Raw genomic sequence first — 13,262 nt, 5'->3', positions numbered from 1 at the left:
TGAGTGCTTACTGTGAGCAGATCACTATACTGAGTGCTTTGGAGAGTATAGTAATAATAATGATGGTATTGTTGATGATTATTATGATGGTATTATTAATGATAAGCATTCACTATGTGCCAGGCACTGTAGGGAAGCAGCGTGGCTCAGTGGAAAGAGCACGGGCTTTGGAGTCAGGGCTCATGAGTTCGAATCCCAGCTCTGCCACTTGTCGGCTGTGTGACTGTGGGCAAGTCACTTAACTTCTCTGTGCCTCAGTTCCCTCATCTGTAAAATGGGGATTAAGACTGTGAGCCCCACGTGGGACAACCTGATTCCCCTATGTCTACCCCAGCGCTTAGAACAGTGCTCGGCACATAGTAAGCGCTTAACAAATACCAACATTATTATTATTATTATTATTACTAAGCGTTGGGGTAGATACAAAATAATCAGGCAGCACATGGTCCATGTCCCACATGGGGCTCACAGACTTAACCCCCATTATACAGATGAAGTAACTGAGGCATAGAGAAGTGAAGTGACTTCCCCAAGGTCACAGAACAGACAAGTAGCAGAGCCGGAATTAGAATCCATGACCTTCTGACTGCCAGGCCCGTGCTCTATTTGACATGTTCCCGTCCCACAACGAGTTCACAGTCTAGAGGGGGGGACAGACATTAATATCGCTCTGGGATTTCTCCTATTCCTGCCTTCCGGGCGGGACCTCATGGAGACGGGAATTGCGCACGGCTCAGGGAACAGTCCGTCCCTGTCCAGGGGCGTTAGTGTCTTCCAAGGCAAAATGGGGTGCGGGCATCGGGCCGGAGGAGAGGGGTGCGGCCGGCAGAGCCCGGTTCTTCCTCTCGGGAGGGAAACCACGTGCCCCCCGGAGCCCAGCCCGGGCTGGGCACTGGGATCCCGGCTGTGGAAAGCAGGAAGCAGACACCCGCAGCCACCGCCCCGAGAGAGAAGTACGGTGTCCGCACCCTACCCCGGGACTGCCCTTGGGAGCTGGCCGGGCCGGGCCGGGCCGGACAGGGAGGCCACTCTAATCCCAGCAAGAAGGAGGAGGAGCAGGAGTCGCTTCGGGATTGGGAATTCGGATGGCGCAGAGATGGGAATCTCTTCCCTCGGGGGTTCGCGATCCGCCCACCAGGGGGCGCTGCTCCTGGACCGTTCTTCTGCTCAGAGGTGAGAATTTTGGGGCCTCAGTGGCTGGTGGTGGTGGTGGGGAGGGTAATAATAACAATAATAATAATAACAATGGTATTTATTAAGCACTTACTATGTGCCAAGCACTGTTCTAAGCGCCGGGTTGGATACAAGGTAATTAGGTGGTCCCATGTGGGGCGCACAGTCTTAATCCCCATTTTACAGATGAGGTAACTGAGGTACAGAGAAGTTAAACGGCTTGCCTAAGGTCACACAGCAGACAAGCGGTGGAGCCAGGATTTGAACCCACATCCTCTGACTCACAAACCCATGATCTTTCCACTAAGCCACGCTGCTTCTCCACACTGCTTGGGGAGTGGGCATGGATGCACCTCAGAAAGAACTGGGGGGAGAGGTTGTGGCGGGTGAGATGATAATGATAATGATGATAATAATAATGATATTGTAAGCTCTTACTGTGTACCTAACATTGTACTACATGAAGGATAAGTCAGGCATGGTCCCTGTCCCTTGTGGGGCTAAGGGAGAGGGGAAACAGGTATTGAATCCCAAAGTTTTACAGATGAAGAAACAGAGGCACAAAGAAGTTAAGTAGACTTGCCCAAGGTCACACAGCAGGCAAGTGGAAGAGCTCCAGATCTCCTGACTCTCAGGCCCATGCTCTTTCCACTAGCCCACCCTGCTTCTCTCTGACAATGCAGGTACATCAAGGCCTGGAGATATGGGAGAGCTGTGATGGGGTGCTGCTCTTTCAGGTTTTTTTAAAATGTGATTTTATGGTATTTGTTAAGTGCTTACCATGTGCCAGACACTGTACTAAGCTTTGGGAGAGATACAAGCTAATCAGGTTGGACACAGTCCAGCATGAGGCTCATATTTTTAATCCCCATTTGATAGAGGAAATACCTGAGGTACAGAGAAATGAAGTGACCTGATCACGGTCGCACAGCAGAACTGTGGCAGGACTGGAATGAGAACTGAGCTCCTTCTGATTCCTTCTGACTAGACCACACTGCTTTCCACAGGTTGTCAGTCCTAAGGCTGCACCCTTGACCTGGAGACTTTCCAGTTCCCTGACTTTGGAGCAGTGAAGCCCCTCAACCCTATTCCACCTCCAAGATTGCCCCTGCGAACAACTCCTCTAGACTGTAAGCTCTTTGTGGGCAGGGAATGTATCTCTTTATTGTTCTGTTTACTCTCCCAAGCACTAAGAACAACGCTCTGCACACAGTAAGCACTCAACAAATGCTACTGAATGAATGAACAAACAAGGAGAGTCTCCCTTGTCCCCTGGGCCGCCATTTCCCAGAGGTCTCCACCCCAGCAGGACTTTGGGCCTGATGTTTTCCTCTCTCTCTCTCTCTCTCTCTCTCTCTCTCTCTCTTTCTCTCTCTCTCTTGCTAGCCTCCCTGCTTTGCTTCTGGATCCAGAGTGCCCCGGCCCACTTAACCATCGTTCCCTGGCCACAACCCGTGGCCCAGGGTCAGGACGTGACACTGACAGTCCAGAGAGTCCTTTATCGTCCCTTCTCCTGGCACCGTGGGACAGACACATCACACCAATCCATGATATTCAGACATTCCAGAGCCCAAAATCTAAAAATGGGCCCAGCTTACTCGGGTCGGGAAACGCTGAAGCCGGATGGCTCCCTCAGGATCAAAAACGTGACGCTGAGTGACACAGGCAGCTACACCTTGTCATTGTCGACTTTTCCTTTTGGAACACTGGCCAAGGCAGATATCCAAGTCTTGGGTAAGTGTGTCAAGTTTCCACAGTGCAGAGTGCCTGCCTTCCCCTGGATCCGGCCAGAAGCTGTGCTGATTCTGCTACGTTCTATTAGGCCCCTTAGGATGGAAACTGAGCTTGGTTTGGGAGTCTGAGTGCAGAACTGGGTTGGGCCAAGCCCCTTCTGCCCTCTGTGCTCCTCCCTTCTCTCTCTGGAGCGCTAATAATAATAATAATTATGGTGCTTGTTAATGGCTTACTATGTGCCAAGCTCTGTTCTAAGTGCTGGGGTTGATATAAGATCATCAGGTTGGACACAGTCCCTGTCCCACATGGGGTTCACAGTCTTAATCCCTTAATACCTCAATTCCCTCATCTGTAAAATTGGGATTAAGATTACGAACCCCATTTGGGATAGGGACTGTCCAACCCAATTATCTTGTAACCACCCCAGTTCTTAGAACAGTGCCTGGCAGAGAGAAGCAGCGTGGCTCAGTGGAAAGAGGACGGGCTTTGGAGTCAGAGGTCATGGGTTCGAAGCCCTGCTTTGCCACTTGTCAGTTGTGTGACGGTGGGCAAGTCACTTCACTTCTCTGTGCCTCAGTTACCTTATCTATAAAATGGGGATTAAAACTGTGAGCCCCACATGGGACAACCTGATTCCCTTGTGTCTACCCCAGCGCTTAGAACAGTGCTCTGCACATAGTAAGTGCTTAACAAATACCAACGTTTTGAGGAGCAGCGTGGCTCAGTGGAAAGAGCACGGGCTTTGGAGTCAGAAGTCATGGGTTCGAATCCCAGCTCTGCCACTTGTCAGCTGTGTGACTGTGGGCAAGTCACTTAACTTCTCTGTGCCTCAGTTATCTCATCTGTAAAATGGGGATTAAGACCGTGAGCCCCACGTGGGACAACCTGATTCCCCTGTGTCTACCCCAGCGCTTAGAACAGTGCTCGGCACATAGTAAGTGCTTAACAAATACCAACATTATTATTATTCCATAGTAAGTGCTTAACATATACCATAATCATTATTATTAATCTCCATTTTACAGAGGAGGTAACTGAGGCACAGAGAAGTGAAGTGACTTGCCCAAGTTCACACAGCAGACATGTGGCAGAGCCTGGATTAAAACCCATGTCCTTTGACTCACAGGCTTGTGCTCTTTCCACTCGGCCATGCTGCTTCTCACAACCAGCTGTCTCACAGCCAGCCCTGTCGTTAGACTGTTGACCTCTTGACTTGACACTGGGCCCAGTGTCTTAGGCCCTGGTGGATGAGGGGAGGAGTTGGCCAAGGACTGACTCTTTCCTAGCTGCCCCCTCTTCAGGGTGGTCTCATTCGGTCCTCTGTCTGTCAATCCCTGGATAGGCATTGGGGCTGAGTGTGGAGGGGGGAGTGGGAGGACTGGGGACAGATAAAAATAATAACAATGTTGCTATTTGTTAAATGCTTACTATTTGCCAAGCACTGTTCTAAGCACTGGGGTAGATACAAGGTAATGAGGTTGTCCCACGTGGGGCTCACAATCATAATCCGCATTTTACAGATGAGGTAACTGAGGCACAGAGAAGTTAAGTGACATGCCCAAAATCATACATAAAGCTGACAAGTGGCAGATTTGGCCAGGAAGGGACAGGGACATCCATCCCCACCCCAAAGTCCTACTTTCCCAGACCTGATGAGGCCAAGAATCCAAGACAGCCCCAAGGAAGGGTGGACATGGGAATAGTTACCCAGGCCAACCACAGAGCCTGTGCACTCCTGGTTTCCTTCAAATGAGGCTCAGTTCAACCCAGCTGGTCTTAGCTCAGACCTATCCCCAGCACCCCCAGTCAATCAATTGTATTTATTGAGCACTTACTATTTGCAGGGCACTGTACTAAACGATTGGGAGGCTATATTTGTTAAGAGCTTACTGTGTGCAAAGCACTGTTTTTAGTGCTGAAGTAGATACAAGGTAATCAGGCCAGACACAGTCCATGTCCCACATGGGGCTCACAGTCTTAATCCCCATTTTACAGATGAGGTAACTGAGGTAAACAGAAGTTAAGTGATTTGCTCAATGTCACACAGCAGACACGTGGCAGAGCTGGGATTAGAACCCATGTCCTCTGATTTCCAGACTTGTGCTGCTTCTCAATACAAAAATATTAACAGGCATATTCCCTGTCCACGAGGAGTTTACAGACAAGAGGGGTAGGCAGACATTAGTATAAATAGGTAAATTACAGCTATATGTGTAAGTGCTGTGAATTTCCAGGATTGCTCCACTTCCCTTTGTGGCACAAATTCATTGGGAACATCAGAAAAGAGAAGTGGAGAGGGGCCGGGGAACAGGCTATGACAAACCCAGGTTCCCATTTTTGAGCCATGCTCATCTTCCCCATACCATCCCTCCTCGCTCTCCAACTCGGAGCAATTTCAACAACTGCAAAAGTGGGGGAACCTGGCCACTCTCCAAATCAATCACTCAATCAATGACATCTATGGAATTTTTTCCGTGTGCAGAACAGTCTAATAAGCGCTTGGGAAAGTACAATATGATTCAGTTCATTAGACAAGATCCCTGCCCTCGAGGAACTAAGAGTCTACAGAGGGAAATAGGTATTAAAATAAATTATGCATAAGGAAAATAGTATAAGAAAGTGTACATATGTGCTGTGGGGCTGGCTGTGGTTGAGTATCAAAGCCTTTGAGGGGTTTAGGCCCAAGTGCATAAGTGACACACAAGGGCAGGCCAGTAGGGTGGAGTAAAAAGAGATTAGTCAGGGAAGGAGGAAATATGATTTTAGTAGGGTTTTGAAGATGGGGAGAGTGGCAAAAGGACGATGATGAGAGAGACGAGATTGAGGGCCAGTGAAGATGGTGTTGGAGGAGCGAAGTGTGCGGGCTTGGTTATAAGAGGGGAATTAACAAGATTAGGTAGGAGGCAGAGCTGACTGAGTGCCTTAACGCTAATGGGAAGGAGTTTCTGTTTAATGAGGAGATGGTTAGGCAACCACTGGAGGTTTGTGAGGCATGGGGAGACGTGGGTGAAACTTTTTTTAGAAAAAATGATCCCGGCAACAGAATGATATAAGGATTGGGGTGGGAAGGGACTAGAGGCAGGGTGGTTAGTGAGGAGGCTGATGTGGGAGTCGAGGTGGGGTAGGATAAATGCTTGGATCAATTAATCAACCGTGTTTATTATAACTGATTTTTATTATCAATTATTTATTTATGTATTTTTATGGTATTTCATTCATTCATTCAATTGTATTTATTGAGTGCTAACTGTGTGCCGGGCCCTTCACTTAGCGCTTGGAAAGTACAATTTGGCTAGGCGCTTACTATGTGCCAAGCACTGTACTAACCACTGGGGTAGAGAAGCAGCATGGCTTAGAGAAGCAGCGTGGCTCAGTGGAAAAAGCCCGGGCTTGGGAGGCAGAGGTCATGGGTTCGAATCCCGCCTCTGCCACTTGTCAGCTGTGTTACTGTGGGCAAGTCACTTCACCTCAGTGACCTCATCTGGAAAATGGGGATTAACTGTGAGCCTCACGTGGAACAACCTGATGACCCTGTATCTACCCCAACGCTTAGAATGGTGCTCTGCACATAGTAAGCACTTAACGAACACCAACATTATTATTAGATACAAGCTAATCAGGTTGGACACAGTCCTTTGTCTCACAAAGGACTCACAATCTTAATTCCCATTTTACAGATGAGGTGACTAAGGCACAGAGAAGTCAAGTGACTTATCGAAGGTCACACAGCCAATATATAGCATAGCTGGGTTTAGAACCCGGTTCCTTTTTGACTCTCAGACTTGTGCTCTATCCACTAGGTCAGGCTGCTTCTCATTTATTATATTTATTATTAATTTGCTATATTTGATTTATTGGGTTTAATTCATTTATTAGCAATGTATATATTTATTATCAATCAATCAGTGTAGTAGGAGTCTAGGTGGAGATGAAGCTCTCCATCACCTTGCCCTCTCCTACCTCACCTCCCTTCTCTCCTTCTACTGCCCAGTCCGCACACTCCGCTCTTCCGCCGCTAACCTCCTCACTGTGCCTCATTCTCGCCTGTCCCGCCATCGACCCCGGCCCACATCCTGCCACTGACCTGGAATGCCCTCCCTCCTCACATCTGCCAAACTAATTCTCTTTCCCCTTTCAAAGCCTTACTGAGAGCTCATCTCCTCCCGGAGGCCTTCCCAGCCTGAGCCCCCCCTTTTCCCCCGCTCCTCCTCCCCTCCCCATCGCCTCGACTCCCTCCCTCTGCTCTACCCCCTTCCCCGCCTCACAGCCCTTATGCTTATTTGTACATATTTATTATTCTATTTATTTTATTAATGATATATATATATAATTCTATTTATCTATTTTAATGCTATTGATGCCTGTTTACTTGTTTTTTGTTTTCTGTCTCCCCCTTCTAGACTGTGAGCCCGTTGTTGGGTAGGGATTGTCTCTATCTGTTGCTGAATAGTACTTCCCAAGCGCTTAGTACAGTGCTCTGCACACAGTAAGTGCTCAATAAATATGGCTGAATGAATGAATAGAACTGACGGGGTTTGATGACAGACTGAACATGCAGTTTGAATGTGCAGATGAATCGAAGATACAGCCAAGGTTACGGGTTCCCGAGATCGGTCTCCACGGCTCCAAGCTATAAGCTCGTCCCAAAGTGGCCACCGGACACATTCATTCATTCAATCGTGTTTACTGAGTGCTTATTATGTGGAAAGCACTAAACTAAGCGCTTGGGAGAGTGCAGTTCAACAACAAACAGACACATTCCCTGCCCACAACGAGCTTACATTCCAGCTGTTCCTGAGCACGAGACCCCAGCTGTGGTATAGAGAAGCAGAGTGGCTTAGTGGAAAGAGCACGGGTTTGGGAGTCAGAGGATGTGGGTTCTAATCCCGGCTCCCCCTCTTTGGGCAAGCCACTTAACTTTTCTGTGCCTCAGTTACCTCCTTTGTAAAATGGGGATTAAGACTGTGAGCCCCACGTGGGACAACCTGATTACCTTGTATCTACCCCAGCACTTAGAACAGTGCTTGGCACATAGTAAGCGCTTGACAAATACCATTATTATTATTATTATAGGCTCTCTGCCCCCGGATGGGGATTCCCTGTCTCCTTGATGACACTGGAGGTGTAGCCCCCTTCCCCCCGATGCCTTCCCTTTGTGACTGCCTGAGAAGTCCCCGCTCCCCACAGGTCTCACCCCCTGCCTGGCCCAGCTCCTTGCTCTGGGGTGGGAAATTTCATCCTAGGAGCTGTGGGAGGCTCTGAGGACAGTCCCAGAATCCCACCCTCCATACGGGATCCTGGGCTTGGGTCTGGCCTCCCCCGGGCTGCTTCTGAGCAGGTGGGGGGGGGGTCAGAGAGCCCTCGAGGGGTGGCGAGATCAGGGGCTGGACCGGGGGTGTGGCCAGTCAGGCCTCGCCTATTAATGCCCTCAGTCCCCACACAGCACGGGTATCCCGACCCAACCTCATGGCCTCCAGCACCAACACCGTGGAGCTCCAGGACTCGGTGATCTTTTGGTGCCTCCCTGGAGACCCAAGAGAAAGCGTGGTTTGGTTTGTGGACAACAAGGCCCTGAGGACCAGCGCCAGGCTGGAGTTGTCCCCCAGAAACAGAACTCTCACCCTGTACAACATCACCCGTGGGGACATCGGCACCTACCAGTGTGAAGCCCGGAATCCGGTCAGCGCCCAGAGGAGTTACCCCCTGACCCTGACTGTCAACTGTGAGTCACACCTGTCCCCTCTCCCCGCTTGATGGGCCGGATCCCTGGGCATTTCTGGGGAGTCCGAATGGACTTCAGGCAGCACTTCCCCTCCACTGAGAGCCAGACTCCCTCCACAATGAATGACCGCACATTGGGCTCCACCTCACCCAGCCCCAGTGCCAGCAATTCTCATGCCACTAGTCACTGTCTCACCATTATCTAGTATCCTGGCCCACTCAGAAGCACACCCTGGAGAGAGAGAGATAGAGAGAGAGAGAAAGCCCCTTCCTCGTGGAAAAAGTGCCGGCCTAGAAGTCCTCTGACTCTGAATTCTAATCCTGGCCTTTTCACTTGTCTGCTCTGTGACCTTGGGCAAGTCACTTAACTTTTCTAGCCCTCAGGTTTCTCATCTGTAAAATAAGGATACCTGTTCTGATTTAGACTGTGAGCCCAATGTGGGATAGAGAATGACTACAACCTTATTATCTTCTACTTACCCCAGTACTTAGTACAGGCTTTGGCACATAGTAAGCACTTAACAAATTATATTATTGATTTCATTATAAGTATTATTATCCAAGCCCCCCTTCCAACAACACACACAGACTGAGAACAGCCATGGTTTGGAAGCAGCATGTCGTGGATAGAGCACAGGCCTAGAAGTCAAAAGGTTAAGGGTTCTAATCCCGGCTCCACCACTTGTCCGTTGCGTGACCTTGGACAAGTCACTTCACTTCTCCGGGCCTCAGTTACCTCATCCGTAAAATGAGGATTGAGACTGTGAATCCCCTGTGGGACAGGGACTGTGTCCAACCCGATTTGCTTGTATCCATCCCAGCGCTTAGTAGAGTGGCTGGCGCATAGTAAGCCCTTAACAAATACCACGATTTCATTATTATTATCTCTCTCACGCCCTCTTGAATATGGGCGGGGTTGGGGTCTATACTGTAGCTGTCTCCTTGGAGGGGCTGGGTCTCTGAGCGCCCATTCTGGAGCCCAGCAGAAAGCTTCCCCCCCACATGTCCTGCTTTCCGGGTGGTTTCTCCCGGCGCGTGGAATTTGGGTCCCAGGACGGGGGGTACCCGGTTTCCGGGGAGGGGGTCGGCCAGGCTGCCCCAGCGGTACAGAAGCAGGGCTTCGGGCGTCTTCTCGGGTCTCTCCCTGGGATAGATCTCTCTCCGACCCACACTCCATTCGGAGCGGCCAAAAACAGGAGTCGCAGCTTCGCCCTGGCCGGTGGAGCGCTGACCGCGGTGCTGGGATATTTCCTCGTCACCAGGAAAGGCCGAAGGTAACGACGCCCTCCTCTGCCAACTATCTCCTCTTGCTGCCGGCGTTGGGAGCCTGGGGGGGGGGGGTAAGCCGTGCTGCCTGGGTCCCACCCTCTTCGGCGGTCTGACTGGGGGGCTGAGGGGTGGGAGGTCAGGGGAGGGTGGGGCCGGGCCGACGCGGGAGGAGTCTGGTTGTCAGGTTGTCTGGTTGTGTGTCAGGCGGTCAGGGAAGCCCGTGGGAGAGCCTGGCCTGGGAGGAGGCAGCCCCCCAGCGCCCAATCCCAGTGAGTAAAACCGCTGACGGACCCCTACCCAACCTCCTTCGCTTTCGGGGAAGGGACTGCCCAGAAAGGGGCCCCGAGGGGAAGAACCCCAAATGTCATTCTCTTCCCCGCCCCCATAGCTGTGCCCTGCATCATCCCACCCCCTCGCTGTGCCCGACCCCTCGGCCCTCTGTGGGGATCCCTATCCCTTCTTCCACCCTGGCCCCCGCTTCCCACCTTTATCCAACCCCGATCCTCTCATCATTCCCTGCCCCTGGCAGTAGAACTGAGCCTCCTCCTGCCTGGTTCTCTCCCTCCAGAGAAGATCGACGTTAACTATCTAAACGTTCTGGAACCCAGTAGATCTGCCCCATGGACACAGGTAGGGTCTCGGTAACCCTCACCGACCCACTACCCACTCAAGCCCCCCGGGGTCCCTGACTGTCCCTGGCAATCCTCTCCCTTTGGGCCTGGGCTTCTTCTCCAATTCTCCATCTTGGGAGTAACAATGTGTAGGATCTGCCCCCTGTGGCTCAAGGAGACTCCTAGGGGACCATCTGGGGGTAACCAGGTAACGCACGCGAGGTGGGGGGTGGGGTGGGGTTGCGGTGTCAGAGGGTAGGAAGAAGGTGGCAGAACAAGAATGGAGAAATCGAGGTGGGGTCCCGCGTCATCCTGGGCAAGGACCGCCAGGGACCAGTACAGAATCGCCCCTTCTCTGTCTGCACAGATCGCCCTGGAGATACCCCCGGAGCCTGACCCCAACTATCAGGTACATTCTAGGGTCAAAGGGCAACAAGGGCTCAGAATAACCTCTTCTCGACTTCTGCCCCTCAACCCTCAGGGATGATGTTGAGGGTCTCAAGAGGAATGAGATGGGGGGAGGATCATGCTGGGGGAGAGGTAGTATTTGGGGGGAGAGAATATGATGGAGGAAAGGGATGTGGGGTAAAACTGGATGTGGGGAGGGTTGGGATTGGGTAAGAGATGGGATTGAGGGTGGGATGGGAAGCAGGGATACTTGGAGTCTGAGATTCCCCACTTTTCCAGCTTGGGTTTGGACCAGGGCCTCAGAGCATCTTAGTCTTGTTCTCCTCTCCTGCTCGGAGCCCAAAAACCCTCACTGTGACTCTCTGACCTCCAGACCCTGATCTCCAGAGACATGTACGTCTACGACCAGATCCGTCCACCTGCCTAATAGAAGAGGCTCTGCCTGGTTCACATTGGCCCAGGGTCTGCCCCCAGGGCCCCTATAAGGTCTGATGTTGCCTCTAGCAACACCCCCAGATTGTTGTAGCCTCAAAACAGAATGGGAAGTCTACAGGCTATTCCAGCCAAAGGTGAAGCTTGTCCTGCCTGCCTCAATGCTCTGTGTTCTCTTCTGGAATAATTTTGTGTTAAAAAGGGCCTGGCCTCCTCACTGTGGTCCCCTCCATCTCCTCGCTCCTGATAGGTGTGTTCCTCCACGAATGGCAAACTTCTTGAGGGCAGGGATCATGTCTATGAATTCAACTGTACCCTCCCATATGTTCAGTCCAGTGCTCTGCACACTGTTGGCACTCAATAAATACCAGTGATTGATTTTGTTTGTTCATTCATTCATTCAATTGTATTTATTGAGTGCTTACTGTGTGCAAAGCACTATGCTATGCACTTGGGAGACAGATACATTCGCTTCCCACAAGGAGCTCACAGTTTATGTGGGTCCCTGGGCTCTCTCGTTGTCCTGGCAGGAAACTGTGCCTGTGGCTTCTGCCACGCTGTCCTTCCTCAGGTCTATGGAGTTCTTGGTTTCTTGGATCCAATTAAAACTCTCAAACTACACCTCGAGATCACACAGTCCACTCTTCCAAACCCTCTTTACGTAGCTGTCTTTCTGCTCCTCCCAAGTAAATTTGCTTGGGGCCCAGGGCAGTGAGACAAGAGTGGGCAAATGGGCCAGTGGGCAGCTAGCCATTGGGGGTCAGAGTGTCCAGAGAAGGGGAGGCAGGGGACTGTATGTCCAGAGCACAACTGCTTGCCTGCTGTAGGTGGGAGATTCTGCTTTCCAAATCACACAATTCCTGCTTCTCTCTCCATACCCTCCCCAGGCTATAGGTTCAGTCAGTCTGTCACCAAATCCTATTGGTTCTACCTTCACAACATCCGCATGAATCCGTCCCTTCCTCTCCATCCAAACTGCTAACACGCTGCTCCAAGCACTAATATCCTGTCTTGAGTAGTGCAAAAACCATGGGTTCTAATCCGGATCCTCCACTTGTTTGCTTTATGACCTTGGACAAGTCACTTCACTTCTCTGGGCCTCATTTACCTCATCTGGAAAATAGGGATTAAGATGGTGAGTCCTATGTAGGACAGAGACTGGGTCCACCTGATTATCTTATATCTACCCCAGCGCTTAGAACAGTACCAGGCACATAGTAAGCACTTAAGAAATAATTTTTTAAAAAAGCTCCATATGGGCAGGAAACACCCAAGGGCTTAGTACTCTTCTTCAGATTTTTCGAGTCATTTACAACCAGTAATGACTCCATGGTTACATCCTTTTCAGAAGGTCCCATCTTATGTCATAAAGTTGTTCTGGGATATGTAGGCATAAGGTTTTCTTAATAAAGATACGGAAGTGGTTTACCATTTCCTTCTTCTGAACAGTAAAAAACTTGAGTCTCTGCCTTTATCTTTGATCAACGTTCTAATAATCACTTGATCATCCACCTTTGACTCTATCCCATGCTGCTGTGGCCCAGCACAGGTCAATCGACTTTAATGCTTTGGCTTCACCTTTCCGTTATGGGTAGTCCTATATGGCATAGCTCTAAGCTTCATCAGCATCCACAAACTCTCCGCCTCTATAAGGCTTTGATTCATAAGAGTGCAGCAAGCACTTAATAAATACCAACCTCTTCACTGACCTCCCTTGCTTCCTGTCTCTCCCCAGTCCAGTCCATATTTCACTCTGCTGACCAGATAATTTTTCTAAAAAAAACTACTCAACTTCGTTCTTTTCTATCTTGCCATTGACACCTCACTCTAGTCCTCCCTCTAGTCTGGAACTCCCTCCCTCTTCATATACGACAGACCACCAATCTCCCCACCTTCTAAGTTCTCCTAAAATCA

The 13,262-nt window shown here is 50.4% G+C and overlaps 1 protein-coding gene across 1 annotated transcript; it reads left to right on the top strand.

Moving 5' to 3' along the window:
* The first annotated feature begins 943 nt into the window (after window positions 1-943).
* On the top strand, window positions 944-11,727 carry LOC100085528 (carcinoembryonic antigen-related cell adhesion molecule 7-like). Its single transcript, XM_029066863.2, has 8 exons — window positions 944-1,173; window positions 2,560-2,907; window positions 8,351-8,629; window positions 9,782-9,902; window positions 10,102-10,166; window positions 10,466-10,527; window positions 10,876-10,917; window positions 11,290-11,727. Exons 1-8 carry the CDS (start codon window positions 1,086-1,088, stop codon window positions 11,341-11,343), a joined length of 1,059 nt encoding a protein of 352 aa, XP_028922696.1. The 5' UTR covers window positions 944-1,085; the 3' UTR covers window positions 11,344-11,727.
* Window positions 11,728-13,262: the final 1,535 nt, after the last annotated feature.

The sequence above is a fragment of the Ornithorhynchus anatinus genome, chromosome 5, assembly GCF_004115215.2.
Source record: "Ornithorhynchus anatinus isolate Pmale09 chromosome 5, mOrnAna1.pri.v4, whole genome shotgun sequence".
Lineage (NCBI taxonomy): Eukaryota > Metazoa > Chordata > Mammalia > Monotremata > Ornithorhynchidae > Ornithorhynchus > Ornithorhynchus anatinus.
This window is presented reverse-complemented; position numbering and strand designations above follow the sequence as displayed.

Excerpts from the sequence above, each read along its gene's own strand:
- LOC100085528 (XM_029066863.2), top strand. The coding sequence starts at position 1,086 with ATGGCGCAGAGATGGGAATCTCTTCCCTCGGGGGTTCGCGATCCGCCC. Across the intron at positions 9,903-10,101 it reads GTCACCAGGAAAGGCCGAAG|GCGGTCAGGGAAGCCCGTGG; the intron begins GTAACGACGCCC and ends GTTGTGTGTCAG. Across the intron at positions 10,918-11,289 it reads AGCCTGACCCCAACTATCAG|ACCCTGATCTCCAGAGACAT; the intron begins GTACATTCTAGG and ends TCTGACCTCCAG.